General features: G+C 41.0%; 1 protein-coding gene across 4 annotated transcripts in view; it reads left to right on the top strand.

Annotated features, from left to right (window-relative positions):
- TENM1 (teneurin transmembrane protein 1) overlaps positions 1 to 21,974 on the top strand; it is a 1,047,296-nt gene that overhangs the window by 783,791 nt on the left and 241,531 nt on the right. For all 4 annotated transcript variants that reach the window (XM_082262885.1, XM_082262886.1, XM_082262887.1 and 1 more), the window contains one exon: positions 5,598 to 5,847. In XM_082262885.1, coding sequence (XP_082119011.1) covers positions 5,598 to 5,847 — 250 coding nt within the window. The remainder of the gene's footprint in view (positions 1 to 5,597; positions 5,848 to 21,974) is intronic.

Below are 21,974 nucleotides of genomic sequence, written 5' to 3' on the forward strand. Positions count from 1 at the left end.
AAACGTGTTGGCTGCCATTCATTATGAATGGCAGCCCCACGCATGCAAAATTGCAATGCATGTGTGGGAATCACAGGGAAATTGCAAGGTCAAAAAGTAAAGGTGAAATACGTGGCCTTCAAAAACACATATGTGTGAACCTAGCATAAAATTGGAGAGTGCAAGATCTGGTGCAGCTGTACATGGTAGCCAATCAACTTCTAAATTCAGCTTGACCATTTAGGCCTTTACAAAAATCCTGGAAGCTGATTGGCTTCTATGCAGAGCTGCACCAGATTCTGCACTCCCCAGAATTAGTAAATGAACCCTATAGTGTCAAATAAAAAATAATTGAGGATTCCAGCTGCCGTACAAATTACCATCGGGAAAGTTCACTATTGCATTATAACCATAATAATTGGTTACCCAATACCAAGATAAAAGGTGTGGTTTTCCTTTAAAGTGGAACTTAACCCTTCCATCCTTTACAGCCAAAAAAACTGCTTATTCTCTGTTTGATCTGCAGTTAACATGGTGCTTTACATGGGATCAGTTATGACACCAGCCATTTGATGGCTTGACAGATCAGTTGAGAGGACAAGCAATTGTAGCTATTATCATTTACGGCAGGGACGTATGTACAGGGGTCACCATTGCTACCTGGTCCAATGCTTCAGGATGCCCGTGTAGCCACCCTTTATGCCTGGATAGGAGGGCAGTGGAGGTGGATGCCGCTCCTGCCACCTCTGTTCTGGTGCCCCAGGCCCCTGTGTGCTTCCCTAAACCCCACTCACTCATTGGATGAAGAGCGGGGAAGGGGCAAGTATTGTATTGTGAAATTTACTTGGCCCCGTCATTGTCTGAATGAATAGCGTCAGTGATCTGTACCGATCACTGACTCTGTTTTTTTTTTGTTTTTTTTATTTATTCATAGCTGGGGCATAGTAAACTTTGTTTACTATGCCTCAGTTTATGAATGAACGTGAAGCTCTGTACAGAGCTATTCCTGTTCATTAATTCTGTGAAACTGTGGCTGCAGAGAAAGGGACTGATGAATCTGTCCTCAGTCCCATTCTCTGTCTCAAAAGTGAGATATTAAGAGTCTGTTTAGACCCCTGATAACGAGGGACCTAAAAAATGTAATAAATAGTAAAAAATAAAATTGTAAAAAAAAAAATACAACAAAAAAATAATATAAAAATAAAACACCAAAAATAATAAACTACTGACACTAGTGGCATGACTACCAGGGTTGTGACAAGGGCCTGGCATTCCACCACCGTGGGGGACCCCAAGACTGCAGGAAGGTGGCCCGTTGTGGGACCGTAATAAAGGGTCCCACAATGGGAGTAAAGAGCACCGAGATAAGTGGGAAGGGCCCTGGTTAGGGGGCCAAGGGGGCCCTTCATGATTTCTTGCACCAGGGCCCTGAAGGTTCTAGTTATGCTTATGATTCAAGGCATGCCTTTAGTGTAACTGTTTTGGAAAACAGTTAAATTATTGAGTTTAATTCCACTTTAAGACTATCCCATGCTCTTTTTATAAAGGTTTCCTGCAAAGATACTAAAATGCCCTTTTTACTATTTTTAAATGCATCAAATCCTTTAAAGTATAGCTAGCTTCCATAATTTCATGAGTTATGTTCGTTCTCAGCTGGACTTTTTTTTTTCTAAACCCATAAAATGGTTTTTCAAAAAGGTGTCAAGTTGATATTTAATGACGCTCTCTAAAAGAAGAGATTTTATAGTTAAGTATTGCAGCTATTTGATTAGGTCACCGTCAAGTGTACTATACAGTCACCTTTCTCCACCGCATGTAAGGACTATTTTTCCACTGTTAAAAGACTGTCTTAAAGTAATGTTATAACTTAGTGTCATATTATTAGCTGCAGTGCCTGCTGTTATAAATTGTTATTAATATAATATATTCAGAATTTTAAACGATTTGACCTTCACCAATCTGCCCCCAAAAGTAGATGTTTCGACTTTGGAGTTGTGCCATAGCATAGTTTAAAAGAGAACATATAGTACACTTTGATGAAATGATAGCTATCATTTCGTGTATGTGTTATTTCACTTTTAATATCGTGTGGCTCATTTCACTGATGGTGACTGTATAGATTCATAAGCTGCTGACAGTATAACTGCTTTTGGTATTCCATCATAATTTATTATTAATCACCTGTATTTTAATTGATACCTAAAATGTTTATGTCCTGATGCTTTACTCCCAGCAAAGCTGTTTTGCTTTTTCACTTTACACGCTAAGCTTCAAATAACATTTTTATACTTTAGATAATTTTACTGCCTCATTTGTTGAAGATCATAACTCTAGAAATGTCTGGGCATGTTTCTGAAATATATAGTTTGCTTTAAATCTAGCCCTTTTTTGGTGAAAAATTTAAAAATTGTCTGATTGAAAGGAAATCTGTAACGGTATAAACCAGTCACCTACATTAACCACTTGCCGACTGCCGCACGACTATTTACGGCAGCAGTCAGCCCCACAGAGGCAAAGTGACGTAGGGGTATGTCACTAGCCTGTGAGGCTCTAGGGGGCGAGCGCGCTCCCGCCCCTGCTCGTTCACGGACCCCCCCCGCACGTGTGACCGGCGGACCCGATGTCCGCTGGTCACTCGCGATCTCCAGCTGGAGAGGGAGAAAGGCAGGCGGCTTATGTAAACAAAGCCGCCTGTCATTCTCCCCTGTGTTAGAACAGAGATCATACGGTCCTGCTATGTAGGATCATATTTCTCTGTTGTTACACCACAAGCCACATCCCATAACAGTTAGAAGCACGCCCCTAGGGACAAACTTAACCCCTCCTTCTCCAATAAAGTTAACCACTTCCCTGCCAGTGTCATTTTTACAGTAACAGTGCATATGTATAGCACTGATTACTGTAGTAATGTCACTGGTACCCCCAAAAGTGTCAAAAATGTCCACCGCAATGTCGCAGTCCCACAAAACAAAAATCGCAGATCGCCGCCATTACTCGTTTAAAAAAAAAAATGACAAAAATCTTTCCCTTAGTTAGTAAACGCAATAACTTTTGTGCAAAACAATCAAAATACACTTATTGCGATTTCTTTTTTACCAAACATATGTAGCAGAAAACAAATTGGCCTAAAATGTTAAAAATTTTGATTTTTACTTTTTTTTTTTGAATTTCATATAAAAAAAATGTGAAAAATATTGTTGTTTTTGCAAAATTGTTGCTTTTTTTTTGTTTATAGCGCATGATCAAAAAATCGCACAGGTGATCAGATACCACCAAAAGAAAGCTCTGTTTGTGGGAAAAAAAGGACGTCAATTTAATTTGGGTACAGTGTTGCACGACAATTGTCCGTTAAAGTCACGCAGTGCCGAATCGCAAAATAGGCCCTGGTCAGGAAGGGGGTAAAATCTTCCGGGGCTTAAGTGGTTAAATAGCAGGTAATAGCAGCTACCATTAGTCTCAACCTTCTCCTAAAATTAAATGCCTGAAACCCAGAGATCTAAAAATAAATTAATTAATTAATTAATTTATTAATTAGTTAATTAAAAACACAAGATTTCACCTAGGAAATCCATGCCTAGACCTGAGCTCTCGAGACCTCATAATTGGTCAGTGAAGCCAGCTATACTGTAATATTGTACTATCAGTAGGGAGACAGGGAATCAGAATGGGACATGGACATTCTAAAAATTTTAGGTGTATGTATAGCTAAAGTGTTTTTCTTTGGTTTTGGACAGAGTGTGGAAAGGTTAGAACCTTTTAGTTTTTTTCTTAATGCTCTCTGCATGACTGCTATCTCTAAGGCAGAAAGTGATGGAAAATCTAAAATGGGACACACGTTGTGGTGAGATTTATCTCAGATGGGAACTCTGCTCATGTTGTAAAAATGTACTCTCACCTCCTGTAGTTATTACAGGACGGGAAGTTATGTTTCCCTGGGACACATACAGCGAAAAAACAAACTGACAAGTGTTTTAGCCCTTCTCTGCTCTATTCAAACCCCTAAACATTATTCATTAATACCAGAAACACTTGTAATGTGAAAAACACCAAAACTACTTTAGTGCAAGAGTCAGAGCCAGCTCTGAATAGCTGTTTTTAGATTTGAAAATACTTGTTCAGCCTTTGACACATGGCCCATGATACAGTTGTACATCCATTTTACAAGCTAGAACAACATTGCACGTAGAGTGGACAGTTTTGTGACACTATTTAACCGCCTTAGCGGTATCCCCGAGCGTGACTCGGGGTAGGAATTTTCTGCTATTAGCGGTATCCCCGAGTCACGCTCGGGGTCAATGGGCAGAGCTTTGCAGACAGCGCAGCGGAGCGTCTCTTACCTTATCCTGGCGATCCAGCGATGAGCTCTCATTGCTGTGACCGCCAGCGAGATCTCCGCCGCTCGTCTGTCGGTAGGAGGACTTCCTAGTTCCGTTCCCTGCAGCAGCAATGCTGCATGGGAGCGGAACTAGGGAGGGAAATTCAAAAAAAAAAAAAAAAAAAAAACGTTGCACAAAACACATTTTATATTATATATATGCATATATATATATATGCATATATATATATATATATATATATATATATATATATATATATATATATATATATATATATATATATATATATATATATGCATATATATATATATATATGCATATATATATATATATATATATATATATATATACATATATATATATATGTATATATATATATATATATATATATATATATATATATACACACACATATATACACACACATATATATATATATATATATATATATATATATATATATATAATTATATTATTGATTCGATTATAATTCAAAAAAAAAAAAAAAAACGTTGCACAAAACACATTTTATATTATATATATGCATATATATATATATGCATATATATACATATATATATATATATATGTATATATATATATATATATATATATATATATATATATATATATATATATATATGTATATATATATATATATATATATATATATATATATATATATATATATATATATATATATATATATATACCTATATACACACACATATATATATATATATATATATATATATATATATATACACACACACGTATATATATATATATATATATATATATATATATATATATCTATATACACACATATATATATAATATATAGCGCATGAATTATAATCTAATCAATAATACAATTTTATTATATATATTATATATTAAATAATAAAATAATATTATTGATTCAATTATAATTCACTTGTTTGTGTTTCAAATTTATCACATCTGGGATGTCTACTAGAGTCTTGTTTTGGTCAGGTTTAAGTCAGTAATTACTAAGAATTGTAGGCCTATAATACATAACGCCAAATTTCCATGAAAAGAATTGTACCGCTTTTGGAACAGAATTCCTGACAGAATCATACCGCCAGGGAGGTTAAACAACTGATTGGGAAGGGTTTTAATTGAGGAGACCTCAACTGGTCTTCATGGGATGAGGGCTTTCCACTTTCAGAGAGAAGGTGGTAATCCCCATTAAAGACATGAATCGGCTATTTCTATAGCACATTAATATTCATTTGTATACTTTTTTTTTTTTTTTAGGAATTTTGTACAAAGGAGATGGAGAAAATATATTTATATCTCAGCAGCCCCCTGTGATCTCTACGATAATGGGAAATGGCCAGCAGCGAAACCCCACCTGTTCCTCTTGTAATGGACCTGTTCATAATAACAAACTCTTTGCTCCTGTTGCCATGGCAACTGGGCCTGATGGTAGCATCTACGTTGGAGATTTCAATTTTGTGAGAAGAATATATCCATCTGGAAACGTCATCAGCATTTTAGAGCTCAGGTATGGTTATAAAATGTCACAAGCATTTTAAACTTGACTATATATAGCCTAAATAGGTCTCTGGGAATTAGAGAAAAAATATGACATATAATGCTAGAGATCTTCATGTAGTTTTTATAGTCCTCCCTGATTAACTTGTATTATTTCCATAAGAAAATACTTTCTGTTGTAAACAAATAAATTGTAATGCAGTTGTGATTTAACATGTGTCTAAGCCCAAAAGCAAAAGTATGATCATACTGCAGCTTATCTTAAAGGTGGTAAGTGTATCAGTTTTCTTTTTAGGCTTTTATTTCTTTATTTTCACCTGGTGATCTGGCTAGTAAGCTTGTTATTTTTCAACTCTCTTTAGCAGACCAAGCTGTCGAGCAAAAGTGACAGTTTGGAGATTGGAACAAACTGACAGGGGTGATTATTACCATGATCAGCCTGCATTCATTTACAGTGCATCAGGAAAGTATTCACAGCATTTCATTTTTTCCACTTTTTTTTTTTTTTGTCAAAAGCTGTCAAAATCAAAACAGCTCAGACCGCGGGAAGCGTTCGTAGAAGCAGGAGCTTTTTTTTTTTTCTATTGTTCGGGCGGGCAGCCGGGCGGGTGACTGATCATGGGGGGGACACTATTTTTTAAAAATTTTTTAAGGACTTTTCCAAAACTGGCTTTTGTCTTTATTTTTTGTACACTTTTTTGGTGAATGGGTAGGGGTACGATGCACCCGATATCCATTCACATAGGGGGGGATGAGATCTGGGGGTCCCCTTGTTAAAGGGGGCTTCCAGATTCCAATAAGCCTCCCCTGCAGACCCCCACAACCTCAGCTCACAGTTGTCGGGAAGAGACCCCTGTCCCAAAGCACCTGCCCCCCCATGTTGAGAGCATGTGGCCTGGTATGGTTCAGGATGGGGGGGTGCTCGCTCGCTGTGTGCTCGGATAAGGGTCTGGTATGGATTGTAGGGGAAACCCCACGCCATTTTTTTAAAAAGAATAGAAGGTCGTCTGCAAATGTTGTTTGTATGTCTAGTTTTTAGAAGTGATTCCTCTTATATTGGGGTTCATGCGTATTTTGTTTAGTAGAGGTTCAAGGGTAAGGACAAAAAGTAATGGGGATAGGCGACATCCCTGTCTGGAACCATTATGAAGGTGAAAGGCATTTGACAGGTGGCCATTGACTCTCTATGGTAGAAGAGGGAGAGAAAGAAGCCTTGTTTTGCACTGTAGTTGAGCCAATGGTGGAGATTTAGGGCCTTTATTGTTTTATCTCTACCTTTTCTGCCAGGTATAAATCCTACTTGATCAAGAGAGATTATGGAAGGGAGAAGTGGTAACAGGTGACTGGCTAGAATTTTAGGCTATATTTTAATGTCAATGTCAATGTTAATGAGTGATATTGGTTGATAATTTGTAACAAGGGAGGTATCTTTTCCTTCTTTTGAAATACCCGCTATGTGCACTTCCAGGAGTTGTGGGGAGTGCTGGGTTTTCGGATTGGAATGAACAAAAGCCTGAAAGAAAACTATTTTTGTAAGACCTCTTTAAAAGTTTTATAATATTGTAACGGGAGACCGTCTGGTCCGGGCACTTTACGGACTTTCATGTCTTTGAAAGCCATTTTAAATTCCTCCTCTGAGAGGGGGACATCAAGTTTGCGGGAGGCTTCCAAAGAGATCGATGAGGAGCCATACTTTGTAAGAAAGTCTTGAATAATATGGGCTCTTGTTTTAGTACCATAGGGGCATTTGGGATTGGAAGGAATGTTGTACAGTGTATGGTAATATTGTTTTGCTATGCTCTCATTGGAGGAATGTAAATTCCCCTGTTTGTCTTTTATGTGGTGAACTGTAGCACTGCTCTTCTTTTTTTGCATTGCTTTGACAAGGAGTCTACCACTTTTGTTTCCTTGTTCTTAGTACATTTTGTGCCGTAGAATGTATTTTTTTTTTTGGTTCTCATGTTAAGTTCCTCAAGAATAAGAAGTCTTGTTTGGACAAGTTCTTGGTGGGTTGCACAAGCTATGTTTCTTTTATGAGCCATTTCCAGTGTATGGACCTGAGTCATGAGAGACAAAATTTTAGTCTGGCGTTCTCTTTTGATATTGGAGGCAGTTTTTAGAAACTCTCCACGAATGACACACTTATGAGCTTCCCATTCAGTGATGAGGGATGTCTCTGTGTCATCATTGAGTGAGAAGTATTCCTGAATGCAGGTGTTGAATCTTTGTGTATCATCTGGATTTTTAAGTAGGTAGGTGTCGAGTGTCCAGATTTTCGTTCTGGAGATATTTTCCGGAAAGACTAGATGGATGGTAATTGGGTGGTGATCTAAGAGTGTCATGGGCTCTATTGTGGCCCTTTGTAAAAAGGGGAAGTGTCTGATTGGGATATGCAAAAGTAATCAATTTGTGAGTATTTCTGGTGCAAAGGTTAGAAGTATGTGTAGTCTGTCTAGGGGATATAGTGTTCTCCAAGTATCCTGTAGCATGAGTCCATGGAGTTGCAGTTTGATTTGTTTTAAAGCTCTGTAGGGCATGGCTGAGATACCTAAGGATATGTCCAAGAGTGGATTAAGAGAGGAGTTGCAACCTCCCCCGAGAATTAGAATCCCTGTTGAGAATGCAGATAGTAAGTCTCCTATTTGGCAGAAAAATGGGACTTGTTTGGTGTTCGGAACATAGATGTTGGCAATTGTGATAGGCCATGAGCCAATCTTTCCCTTAAGGAAAATATATCTACCTACTTATTCATACATAAAGTCGATCAGTTGAAAAGGTATTCATTTAGAAATAAGAAAAGAGACACCCTTTGTTTTAGATTCTTTTTTTTTTTTGTTGCATGGAATGCAAGTGGATATTCTCTATCTGAAAATTTAAGAATTTTGTCTACCAGAAAATGAGTTTCCTGGATGCAGACAATATTAGCTCTGAGTTTCTGAAATTCTCAAAGATATTGGGATCGTTTTTCAGGTATGTTTAAGCCTTTGGCCTTAACAGATACCATTTTCAAAGGAAAAAGAGAGGATTGAGGGGTCTGTGAAGTCATGATAAGGTTTGGTAAGTGGTTGGGTAGTGATTGACAGATAGTGTGTTGTTCCTGTAGCAGAAGTGTGTGGGAGTATTGAGTGTGCTCTTATTTGCGGAGAGAGAAGGTGATTGGGATGATAAGAGGAGAAAAAAAAAGGAGGGGAAGGGGAGAGGATGGGGCAAAGGGAAAAGGAAGAGGGAGGTTGCAAGGAGCAAGGGAGATAAAGAGGGGATGAGAGGAAAGGGTGTAAGGGGGCTATAAAAATAGTAAGGGAGAGAATATGTAGACATAAGACCATGAACAGTTAGTATTCGTAAGGAATACTTTAGTGGGAAAAGTGAAGGATATAAAGGCTTCTCCTTTCCCTCATGGTATCAAAGAACATAAAACACTTAGAGGTCTATGTGAAGAAAACAATTTCTACATTTTGCAATAGTTGGCAGTTTTAGATAATGCTCGAATGAGCGCTATTGCATAACGAACCGTCATTTTGGACTAAGCTGTAATGTAGTCTTGGAAAAGGAGGCTAAGAGAAATGTTGAGATGTGTTAAAGTAGGATAGGTGAAAGAATTAGGGGTCTCTCTTTTCCCCTATAGTAATAAAGTATCTACCTATTAACCCATAGGTAGTTGTAGCTGATTATTGTAAATGTAAAAATCACATTAAGGAACTACTTTATTCGTTATTGACACTACAAAGGGGCAGATAATATAATATAATCAGTATTGTAAATGTGCAGTTTGTAACATCTGGAAGGAGTGCAGTCTAGGAACACTCATGCTGTGGAAGCATGATGTTTGTATTGTAGGTTTTTTTTTTCCCCTTGCCACGGGATAACAACTAAAAGATATGTTGTAATAAAAGGCATAGTGATTGGTGATTGGAGGATAAACATGATCATTGTTTTCTCTGCAAGAATTGTTGTGATGCCCAGAGGCATGGGGCTTGCAAGAAAAATAAAACATTTGATTAAATATACATTTTCTAATGATAACTGCTCTGTATGGGATGTATCAATTAGATAATAAGAGTCCTTAATGAATAAAGTTTGGATAGTACTACTGTTCAATAGAACAAGACAGCATTGTTAATAAAGACATTCTGCCAGTGCTATAGCTGTGTGACGAGTAAAAGGAGACGCAAGAAGTATACAGAGTATACATGCTGTAAATGTTATGAACTCACTCAGGGCTAGTTGGTGTATGGAGAAGATCCTTGAGCAGCTTCTTAGGCATGTCATCTTCATGCTTCACTAGAAAGAGATAACTAGATGGAAAAGTTAATATCTAATAAATATAGAGTCTAGGGGAACAATCATATGTCTACCACAGTGGAGATCCTATATGGAATTAAGGCTTGCAAAGAGGAGCGAAAAGTGTCATCAGGCATCCATGTGCTCCCTTCTACGTGGTGAGGATAAGCCAGGGCTCCTGGGGGCCTCATCTCTGGGATTTGGGGGTATGAGCTGAGGGAGAATAATGGTTCCTGTATGGTCGGTCACGGAGTATTAGTGATAGAGATATATACTCCAATAGGTGTATATCCCTCGCGCCTATGGAGGTCCTAACTGGGGGAGAGTGGGTTAATAAATAAATAAATAAAGGTGAGTGAAGGGATAATGACAGCAGCTGCTATAAGATATGTAATGAGTGAAGAAATGAAAACCCCAGAATAATGGGATTTATTATAGCGCTTGCTGGTACTATTCAGGGATGGGCAGTTGCTTGTTCATACCTTGGACAGTAAAATTGGCAATCAAGTGGTAAGAATAAATTATAAATATATATATATATATATATATATATATATATATATATATATATATATATATATATATATATATATATATAAATAAATAATGAATTTTGTGTAGAACACACAACTATATAGTAATAAACCAGTGATATTCACAATTCATTTACATTAAATAGATCACAGTAAAAATCAATCTTAATATAAAACCTTTGTTATCATGAAGTGCAAGATTAGTGCCAAAGTTTGTGCCACAAAATGTCCAAATAAACAGTTCATGAGTGACTTTAGTGCATGAATAAAAAACTTTAGTGCCAGATAAGGGAAAGTGCAGGTGCTTAGTGCTGGGTCCTCCAGTAGTCCAACTGCTGGTACTTGGGCGTGACCTTATGGAATAGTGGGGGTATGCACTCACCAGAGGTAGTGGGTCTTAAATACCTTACGGTAAAAATACCTTTAGAGCCTGTGGCCTCCTGAGCCTGGAAGGTAACTGCTGGGCCTTGTAGTTCCCTGTGGTCCGGGATCCCTCCCTTGGATGAACTCGATCCTCCGGGTCCGATTTGGGGAAAATAAAGTGCTCCAAATAGTGTAGTACCGTCAAAAAGGTAGCCTTTATTAAGTAATGCTATTGCACAGTACAAATAGTTTAAAAGTTCCAAATTGCGTCTGCTACGGATGGTGCCTGTGAGTGGAGAGCAGTAACTACCGGTTTGCGTTCCACCAGGCTCCCATAGCGTGCAGCGTGCGTTCCACCTGACGCGCGTTTCGTCAGAGCATATGACGTCTTCAGAGGTCCGCTCTGAATCATCCCCCACTATTCCATAAGGTCACGCCCAAATACCAGCAGTTGGACTACTGGAGGATCCAGCACTAAGCACCTGCACTTTCCCTTACCTGGCACTAAAGTTTTTTATTCATGCACTAAAGTCACTTATGAACTGTTTATTTGGATATTTTTTGGCACAAACTTTGGCACTAATCTTGCACTTTATGATAACAAAGGTTTTATATTAAGATTGATTTTTACTGTGATCTATTTCATGTAAATGAATTGTGAATATCACTGGTGTATTACTGTATAGTTGTGTGTTCTACACAAAATTCATTATTTATTTATATATATATATAATTTATTCTTACCACTTGATCGCCAATTTTACTATCCAGGGTATGAACAAGCAATTGTCCATCCCTGAATAGTACCAGCAAGCGCTATAATAAATCCCATTATTCTGGGGTTTTCATTTCTTAATGGTGTCTTAGTGCTTTTGGTGTACAATTATTGGAGACTTCGATCCAGGCATCAGAAATGGAAAATGAGCTGTGCCAATCCGGCACTTCAATTAAGGGAAGGTTCAAAGAGTCACAGAATGCTTGCAGGTCATAAGGAGTACAGAGATGAGCTTTGTGACCCCTCCAAGTGGCAAATAGGCAGAAACATTCATCTATGTGGAATTCCTGTAGTACAGAGCTGATCCAGCAGAGGGCATAGAGCTCATCTGTGCTGGAGGGTTATGGTGGGATAGGTCTTGGAAAAGTTTGATTTCAGTCCCATTTAAGAGAACATGGTTGCGTTCTCTTGCTTTCCTGAGTAAGTGAGTATTGCTTCTCTTAATGGAAGATTCACAAAACAGCATAGATTTGTCTATTGGAGGGTCATTTTCACATCCCCTGGGTCTCAGGGCCTTATGTATTCTCACCATCTTGATAGGGGAGTCTGCAGGTCTGTCCTGTAAATTATTAAATACTCCTGCAACCGTTTGCTCAATGAATGGTTGCTCTACAGACTCTGGGATTCCCCTGATGTATATATTGTAGTGACATCCACAATTATCAAGGTCTTCCAAGTGTCTGCGAATCTCTAGAATGTGAGAAAGATTTGTGTCGGAGGTTCATTGTACTATCGCTGCTCCACTGACCCCATTTGAGCTACAATTGAATGTATGTCTGCCCTCAGGTCTGTAATCATTGCGGACAGGGTGGCTTTGATGTTGACTGCAACTGCTTGTAAGTCTGTGACGCATATTGACTGAGACAGAAGGGCCTCTGTTCTCTCCTTGGGCTAGTACAGACTTTTTTGCCAAGCATGGCTGCTCTGGTCCTGAGGCAGCCGAGGTATTATTGTCATTTATCCCCATGTTTGTATAGCTCGTTTTGTCCCTGAAATGCTGATTTGAACCTCCGTTGTGCAGGAGGATTCAGTTCAAGCGGACATCTCAGAACGGAGCTAAACCACTCCCCCACATTTTGTTATGTTACATCCTTATTCCAAAATTGATTAAATTAATTATTTTTCTCAAAATTCTGCAAAAAATACCCCATAATGACAATGTGAAAGAGGTTTGTTTGAAATCTTTACAAAAAAAAAAAAAAAACGAAAAAAAAAAATCATATGTACATACGTATTTACAGTCTTTGCTCAATACTTTGTTGAAGCACCTTTGGCACCAATTACAGTCTCAGGTGTTTTTGAGTAGGATGCTACAAGCTTGGCACACCTATTTTTAGGCAGTTTCTTCAATTCTTCTTTGCAGGACCTCTCAAGCTCCATCAGGTTGGATGGGGAGCGTCGGTGCTCAGATCTCTCCAGAGATGTTCCATCAGGTTCAAGTCTGGGCTCTGGCTGGGCCACCTAAGGACATTCTCAGAGTTGTCTCATAGCCACTCCTTTGTTATCTTGGCTATATGTTTAGGGTTGTTGTCCTGTTGGAAGATAAACTTTTGCCCTAGTCTGAGGTCCAGAGCGCTCTGGAGAAGGTTTTCATCAAGGGTGTCTCTGTACATTACTGCATTCATCTTTCCCTTGATTCTGACTAGTCTCCCAGATCCTGACGCTGAAAAAAATCCCCACAGCATGATGCTGCCACCACCATGCTTTACTGTAGTGATGGTATTGACCAGTTGATGAACCGTGCCAGGTTTCCTCCAGTCATGACGCTTGCCATTAGGACCAAAGTGTTCAATCTTTGTTTCATCAGACCAGAGAATTTTGTTTCTCATGGTCTGAGAGTCCTTCAGGTGCCTTTTGGCAAACTCTAAATGGGCTGTCATGTGCCTTTTACTGAGGAGTGGCTTCCGTCTGGCCACTCTACCATACAGGCCTATTTGGTAGAGTGCTGCAGAGATGGTTGTTCTTCTTAAAGGTTCCCCTCTCTCCACAGAGAAATGCTGGAGCTCTGTCAGAGTGACCATTGGGTTCTCGGTCACCTCCCCGACTAAGATCCTTCTCCCCCGATTACTCAGTTTGGCCAAGCAGCCCGCTCTAGTTAGAGTCCTGGTGGTTCCAAACTTCTTCCATTTACGGATGATGGAGGCCACTGTGCTCATTGGGACCTTAAATACTGCAGAAAATTTTCTGTGCCCTTCCCCAGATCTGTGCCTCGATAAAATCTTGTCTTGGAGGTCTACAGACAATTCTATGGACTTCAAGGCTTGCTTTGTGCTGTTGAACTGTTGAATGTGGGGCCTTATATAGACAGGTGTGTGCCTTTCCAACTCATGTCCACAGGTAGACTCCAATCAAGTTGTAGAAACATCTCAAGGATGATCAGTGGAAACAGGATGAACCTGAGCTCAATTTTGAACAGCATGGCAAAGGCTGTGGATACTTGTGTACATGTGATTTTTTTTTTTTTTTTTTAAATAAATTTTCAAAGATTTCAAACAAACTTCATTCACATTGTCATTATGGTATATTGTTTGTAGAATTTTGAGGAAAATAATGAATTTAATCAATTTTTGAATAAGGCTGTAACATAACAAAATGTGGAAAAAGTGAAGCGCTGTGAATACTCTCCGGATGTACTGTATGTAAAACCCTTATCCCAAAAATAAAACTGTTGATGTAACGACCTAATAAATAATAATTGGAATTTAGCTTTTTGTTAGTCAAGTTCATCTAGATCGCCTAGTACATCTAACTCTACCCTCTTCCCCAGATTGAGAACATTGCTGCCTAAAGGTGATTCTGTTACTCATCCATAGAGTGGAGTTATGCCACACATGAGCCAATAAAATAAAAACGTGAGTCAATAAAAACTGGCTGACATTTGGCCCCTGTGTATGTCAGCCGGTCCAACAGAAGCCGGTAGTTTGGCTTCTGTCGGATGAGCTTGCTGGAAAAAAAAAATATTAGTGTGTATCAGGCTTAAGACAGATGCGGGTTTATTTACTAAGGCAGGAGAGTGCAAAATCAGGCTCACTTCTGTTTACAAACCAATTAGCTTCTAACCTCAGCTTGTTCAATTATTCTTTGGCAATAAAACATAGAAGCTGATTGGTTTCTAATGCAGAAGTGAGCCTGATTTTGCACTCTTCAGCTTAAGTAAACAAACCCCAAAGTGTGTTAGGGTCCTTTCACACGGCCGCTCCGTGTGTCCGCAAATCATCCCATCCGTTTGCGGATGATTTACGGACATAATGTAAGTGAATGGCACTGCGGGTGTCAGCGGAATATCATCCACTGACACCCGATTTTCTTCCTTTCAGTTCTGTTCCGTTTTTACGAATGGAACAGAACCCCATTTTTTCTTCCGTGTAAAAAACGGAAAGGAAGGAAAATCGGATGTCAGCGGTGTCATCCGCTGACATCCGCAGTGCCATATACTTACATTATGTCCGCATATCATCCGCAAACGGATGGGATGATATGCGGGCACACGGAGCAGATGACACAAATGTCATCCGCTCCGTGGAAAAAAAAAAAAAAGTCCCGCAGCGGACCTTTCACACGGAGCGGCCGTGTGAAAGGACCCTTACTGGTGCAAAAGAAAGTGTGTTATTGGTCGGATCACAAAGTGAATATAAAAGAAAAAAGCTCAAAAAGAAAACGAATGCAACCACCACTTTTTAGGGATTGGTAAGCTGTGATATATCAAATGTTTGTTTTTGTCTTTAGAAGGGTAATTGCATTAATGGGATAATTATTGTCACATATAGATTGGAGCACCGTTTTCACCATCAGATTACTGCTTACCAAGTTGCAGGTTCTAGAAGTTCCTGGTCTTCACAGAAGCCCCTGATGGCTGAAGTGGGATTTTCTGCAAAGCAGCTTCTAGAATTAGGACACTCGGATTGATAGTTTCTACAGAGCCAGAAAGAATATTCATTTATGATGCTGATATGTGGTCAGCTATGGGCAAATCTGACGATATAAACATACACGTAGCAGTGCACTGGTGCACAATAATGTTGAAACAAGAAGGTGGCATCCCCAAACTGTTCCCACAAAGTTGGGAGCATTACTTTTTACAAAATGTGTTGGTATGTTGACGCCTTAAGAGTTCTCTTCATTGGAACTAAGGGACCAAGCCCAACCCCTAAAAAAAACCCACACTATAATCCCCCCTCCACCAAATGATTTGGACCAGTGAACAAAGCAAGGTCCATAAAGATATGGATGAGCGAGTTTGGGGTGGAGGAACTTGAATGGCTTGCATTCCTGACCTCAACCCAATAGAACACCTTTGGGATGAATTAGAACAGAGACTGCAAGCCAGGCCTTTTTGTCTACATGAGTGTCTGACCTCACAATAGCGCTTCTGGAAGAATAGTCAATCATTCTTATAGTCACACTCCTAAACCTTGTGGACAGCTTTCCCAGAAGAGTTGAATCTGTTATAGCTGCAAAGGGTGGGCCAAATAAATATTGAACCCTATGGACTAAAACTGGGATGCCATTAAAGTTTTATATGCATGTAAAAGCAGGCATCCCAATATTTATGACAATATAGTGTATATCTGGTTCTGGTGCAGACATCTAGATGCAATAATAGCAGTAAATCCTGCTGTCATTGTGCCCCAAAAGGTTGGGTATGTGTGTTGCAAACATTGCTTTGGTACTTGATGAAGATTACCTTGATAAGTCATGTGTAAAGCCTCGTACACACGCACCGATTGTTGGCCGACCGATCGGCCATCTTTTGTCCAGTGTTGTTGTGTTGGTTGAAATGTGCTCTAGACTGCACGCAAATTTTGTCGGCCAACAACAACCAACTGCAGAAGTGATGTCATGTTCTGGTTTACTTTCCGTGTGTTTTTTCTTCTCTGAGCATGCCCAGTCTTGCTCATCTGACTTTTGTCTGCCGAAATCTGTACTGACTGACGAACAATCGGCCGTTCTGGTGACGGCCAACAAACATTTTATAGCATGCACACCAGATTCTGTTCGGCCAAAAAGTCGCAGTCGGTTGTCGGCACCATCATACTAACAAGCCGACGATCGGCCGATTGGACGTTGGCCAAAAATTTACGGCCAACAATCGGTGCGTGTGTACGAGGCTTAAGAGTTTATCTGAACCATCCCTGTAGAAAGGGAGAAAACTTCCTGCCTGCATCAGGTGAAAATAATGGAAAAATGTATTAAAAAATGAAAACAAATGCAGCCACCACATTTAAGGACTGGGGAATGAACTGCAATATAATAAATTGTAGCTTCTGTGTTCATTATTATTTTAATATATTGCAGCTTATCAATCATCTTGCAGCTTATCAATCATCTTTCATTTTTGTAGCCTTTTCTCCTTTTTTTTACCTGTTAATCCAACCAGTAGATTTGTTATGCTGTCCAGTAAAAGTAGCAGTTTAAGGGTTGAGACAAACCATTTACCACTGACAGGGGTGTTTACAAAGTCCAGCTTATATTCATTTATGTAATACCTTTATCCCAAAAGGAAAAAAAAGTTACTAGCTGTAAATAACTAAAAAGTGTTAACTGGAGCTCAGCTTTAATTTGGTTTTCAAGTCCATCTAAATCTGCTAGTACATCAAACACTAGTCTCTCCACAGATTGGCAATGCTGTTGTCCAAAAGTGGCTCTGCATAGATTTTTTAACACATTTTCATTAGGTTTTACCTGCTTTACAATTTGTCACAAAACACAGCTCATGCGTCTCAAAATAAACATTCATGCTGGGGAGTATACGGAAGTTGTAACTTCTCAGCAGGTATAGATCTTTGCTGTGAGACCTATCATCAGTACTTGGTGGCAAAGAACAACTAGAACTCCAGGAGAGCTGAAAATGAATAGGCAGCTAGCACTGTGACCTTGTTATAAATGAGGCAGTCATAATTACATTTCCATTTCACCTGTCAGATATGTTGAATGAAATTCCCCTTTTCTGTCTGATGTCAAAAAATGGATGGCCCTGGGCAGATCCAGCCCACCTCTCTGTAACACACTAAATATAGAACACAAGCCTTAAGTGGTTGTACTGTCTTGTTTTATTTTTTCCTATAAAAATAACAAACATGTTATACTTACCTGCTGTGTTGCAGTGGATTTACACAGAGCAGTCCAGATCCTCCTCTCCTCGGGTCCCTCTTCTGTGATCTTGGCCCCTCCCTCCTTTTCAGTGCCCCCACAGCAAGCAGCTTGCTATGGGGGCACCCGAGCCGAGTCACAGCTCCCTGTGTCCTTTCAGATAAGGAGCCGCGACCTAGCACCGACCCCCTCCTCTGATTGGATAGCTGACTTTGATTGACAGCAGTGGGAGCCTATGGCTCTGTGGCTGTGTCTCATTCAATCAGGAAGGATAATCTCGGTCAGCTGACACACTCGTGGGCATCACTGGACAGAGAGGGACCTCAGGTAAGTATTAGGGGGCTGAGGGGGGCTGCTGCACACAGAAGGCTTTTTATCTTAATGCATAGAATGCATTAAGATAAAAAAAAAAATTCTGCCTTGACCACTCCATTATAAAAAAGGATTAGGATTTTATTTTTTGTACGCACATTTACTCTTTTATTTACACTTTTCTATAAGTTGGCTGCCCATACATTACTCACTTTTCTTTGGTTTAACCAGCGGGTTGAAAAAAGAAAAAAGAGGAGCTGATTTCCCCATCTACACACTCGATCTGAATCGGGGGAATCACTTCTGCTGGGTAATTGTATGCTGACAGCAGGGCGCCTTCCTGGCCACAGCCATCAGAATACAATAATAAGTGTTGCTGGCTATAGCCAGCAGCTCTGATCATTCAGGAAAAAACAGACAGGCTGGTTGTACAAAGGTCGATTGGTAGATCAACTTCTGTAACAACCAGCCTGCCCAAACATGGATTGAAATTTGGCTGGTCCCTGCTGAACCAGACCAATTCCGATCCACGTATGGCAACCTTCAACAGCTCAGGTTACTCTTCTCCCACCTCTTAGAACACCCAATTTGTGTATACATTAGAGATTAGAATCCTGGAGGCTGCTGAGTCACTGCCTGGAGGGGTAGCACAGTGACTCAAATGGGTTTTTGCTGTGAACTTTAAGGGTGTGTAAAGTAAGTATTATTTTATTTTTATTTACAGTGTACCTGCTGGTGAAATTCACCCTCTCTATTGTCCTGGTGACTATTGTCTCTGGTTCAGAAGGTGATAGTTGAAGGGGAACCATAAAGATTTAAGCTGGCCATAGACAAATCAAAATTCATTTTCAATCCATCTAATCAAAATCAGTACAACCAGCCTGTTTTTGTTTTTTTTTTGCATTTGATGACTGCCGGCTCTGATTGCTGCCAGCCACCCGCGATCGCTCCGTGTTGAGAGAGAATAACCGTCAGCTGTTGTAAACACAGCTGACCATTCTTCTCTCTGGAATGATCACAGAGCACCTGTGATCCTTCTATATAGGATCACAGCTCTCTGTGATCATTTCAAAAGCCCAACCCCCATACAGTTAGAAACACTCCCCTAGGCCTACATTTAACCCCTTGATCACCCACTGTGTTAACCCCTTCTCTGCCAATGGCATTATTACAGTAACAGTGCATATTTCTAGCACTGATTACTGTAGTAATGTCACTGGTTCCCCCAAAAGTGTGAAAATGTCAGTTAGGGGTCCGATCTGTCCGCCCCAATGTCGCAATCTTGCAAAAAATCGCAAATCGTCGCCATTACTAGTAAAAAAAAAAAAAAAAAAACAATAAATAAAAATGACATAAATCTTTCCCCTAGTTTGTAGATGCGATAACTTTTGCACAAAGCAATCAAAATGAGCTTATTGTGATTTTTTTTTTTTACCAAAAATATGTAGCAGAATACAAATTGATTTTTACATTTTTTTTTGGGAATGTATATAGCAGAATGTGAAAAATATATATATATATATATATATATATATATATATATATATATTTTTTTTTTTTTTTTTGTCGCTCTTTTTTTGTTTAAAGCGCAAAAAATAAAAATCGCAGAGGTGATCAAATACCACCAAAAGAAAGTTCTATTTGTGGGGTACATTTGGGTACAGTGTCCCATGACCGTGCAATTTTCTGTTAAAGTAAGGCAATGCCGAATCGCAAAAAAATGGCCTGGTTATTAAAGGGGCAAACCCATCCAGTCCAAAAGTGGTTAAAGATGAGTTACTCCATAGTGTTTGCAGCAGTTGAATGTCTATAGCCTGACCAGGGGTTCACTTTAAACTAGTCTTGTTAGCATAGGCGGCTCTCTAATTAGGCAAATTAGGCGGTCGCCTAAGGCCTCGCACCTACAGGGGCCTCGCGCCCAGTGGCGGAGCGACAACATTTAGAAGGGCGCAGTCAGGGAAATCTCGGATCCTCGGATATAAAAGTTGCAGCAGTGTGCTGCAGTCCCTTCACTGCGGCTGCCAGGTGTCTGTTGTCCGCTGACACTTACCCCGCCTTCTCTGCTTGAGGATTGGCCGTCTGATCATGTAATGCTAAGATGTGGAGGAATCGGTGGGCGTGTACCTGCATCAGTAGGAAGTGACTGCCCAGTCAGCTCACTCTGCTATCATCGGTTGTTGCTCTGGAAGGGGCGATCTGCCCTGGCCCAGGAACATACAGGTAACCAGGCCCGACTTGTTACTCTGCAGGCTGGTCATAGATTTGTGGTGTCTACTACGCAAAGGGGGTGAGTAGCCCCAGGGAAGTTGGAAGAGTCTTAGAATGGTTGGTGGTGGAGGAGGAGAAGAAGAAGGCCCTGGGTGGCTGGGGGAGGAGAGGGTGGCTGGAAGAGAAGGATAGGGTCCCTGGATGTCTAGGGGAAAAGGAGAGGGCCCCTGGGTGGCTAGGGGAAAAGGAGAGGGCCCCTAGGTGGCTAGGGGAAAAGGAGAGGGCCCCTGGGTGGCTAGGGGAAAGGGAGAGGGCCCCTGGGTGGCTAGGGGAAAAGGAGAGGGCCCCTGGGTGGCTGAAGGAGAAGGAGAGGGCACCTGGGTGGCTAAGGGAGGAGAGGGCCCCTGGATGGCTGAAGGAGAAGGAGAGGGCCCCTGGGTGGCTGAGGGAGAAGGAGAGAGCCCCTGGGTGGCTGAGGGAGGAGGAGAGGGCTCCTGGGTGGCTGGGGCAGAAGGAGATGGCCCCTGGGTGGATGGGGGAGAATGAGATGGCCCCTGGGTGGCTGGGGGAGAAGGAGGGGGCCCCTGGGTTGTTGGGGGAGAAGGAGAGGGCCCCTGGGTGGCTGGAGGAGAAGGAGAGGGCCCCTGGGTGGCTGGAGGAGAAGGAGAGGACCCCTGGGTGGCTGGAGAAGGAGATGGCCCCTGGGTGGCTGGAGGAGAAGAAGGAGAGGGCCCCTGGGTGGCTGGAGGAGAAGAAGGAGAGGGCTCCTGGGTGGCTGGAGAAGAAGAAGGAGAGGGCCCCTGGGTGGCTGGAGGAGAAGAAGGAGATGGCCTCTGGGTGGCTGGAGGAAAATGAGAGGGCCCCTGGGTGGCTGGGGAAGAAGGAGAGGGCCCCTGGGTGGCTGGAAGGAAAGGAGAGGGGCCCCTGGGTGGCTGTGGAAGAAGGAGAGGGCCCCTGGGTGGCTGGGGGAGAAGGAGAGGGCCCCTGGGTGGCTGGGGGAGGAGGAGAGCCCCCCCCCCTGTGATGCCAGAGTCATTTGCCAGGGAAGAGAGTGGAGCTGAGCCAGTCCTGAATATCTGACATCAAAGCCAAACATGGTGGAGGTGGAGCCCTTTGCCCTACACAATGACAGCACCCGAGGTGGAAGGTGAGGGGTAGCGGGGTTGTGACATTATATAGCATATCGACTCATATCGTACATTATTGGTAGTTTTGGTTGGAGTTGTCCTTTAGATGTTTAACTCTGTTGTTTTTCCCCCCCAGCTGTGAGGGACTGAGGAATGACAGCCCACTATGCTGGGACTTATAGTGTCCTAGAATGTGGAGGACTGAGAAATCTTTAGTCCCTCACAGAGGGCACTACAAGTTCCAGAATAGCAGGCTGTCATGCCTTAGTCCCCACAAAGGGAACTACAAGTCTTAGCATAGCAGGCAGTAGTTCCTCAGTCCCCTACAGAGAGCAGTACAAGTCCAACCATAGCAGGCTTCCATTCCTCAGGGAGGAATGGCAGTGCACTATACTGGAATTTACAGTGCCCTCTGTGGGGACTCAGGTATGGCAGCCTTCTGCAGTGG

The sequence above is a fragment of the Pelophylax lessonae genome (assembly GCF_965119305.1).
Source record: "Pelophylax lessonae genome assembly, chromosome: 7".
Taxonomy (NCBI): domain Eukaryota; kingdom Metazoa; phylum Chordata; class Amphibia; order Anura; family Ranidae; genus Pelophylax; species Pelophylax lessonae.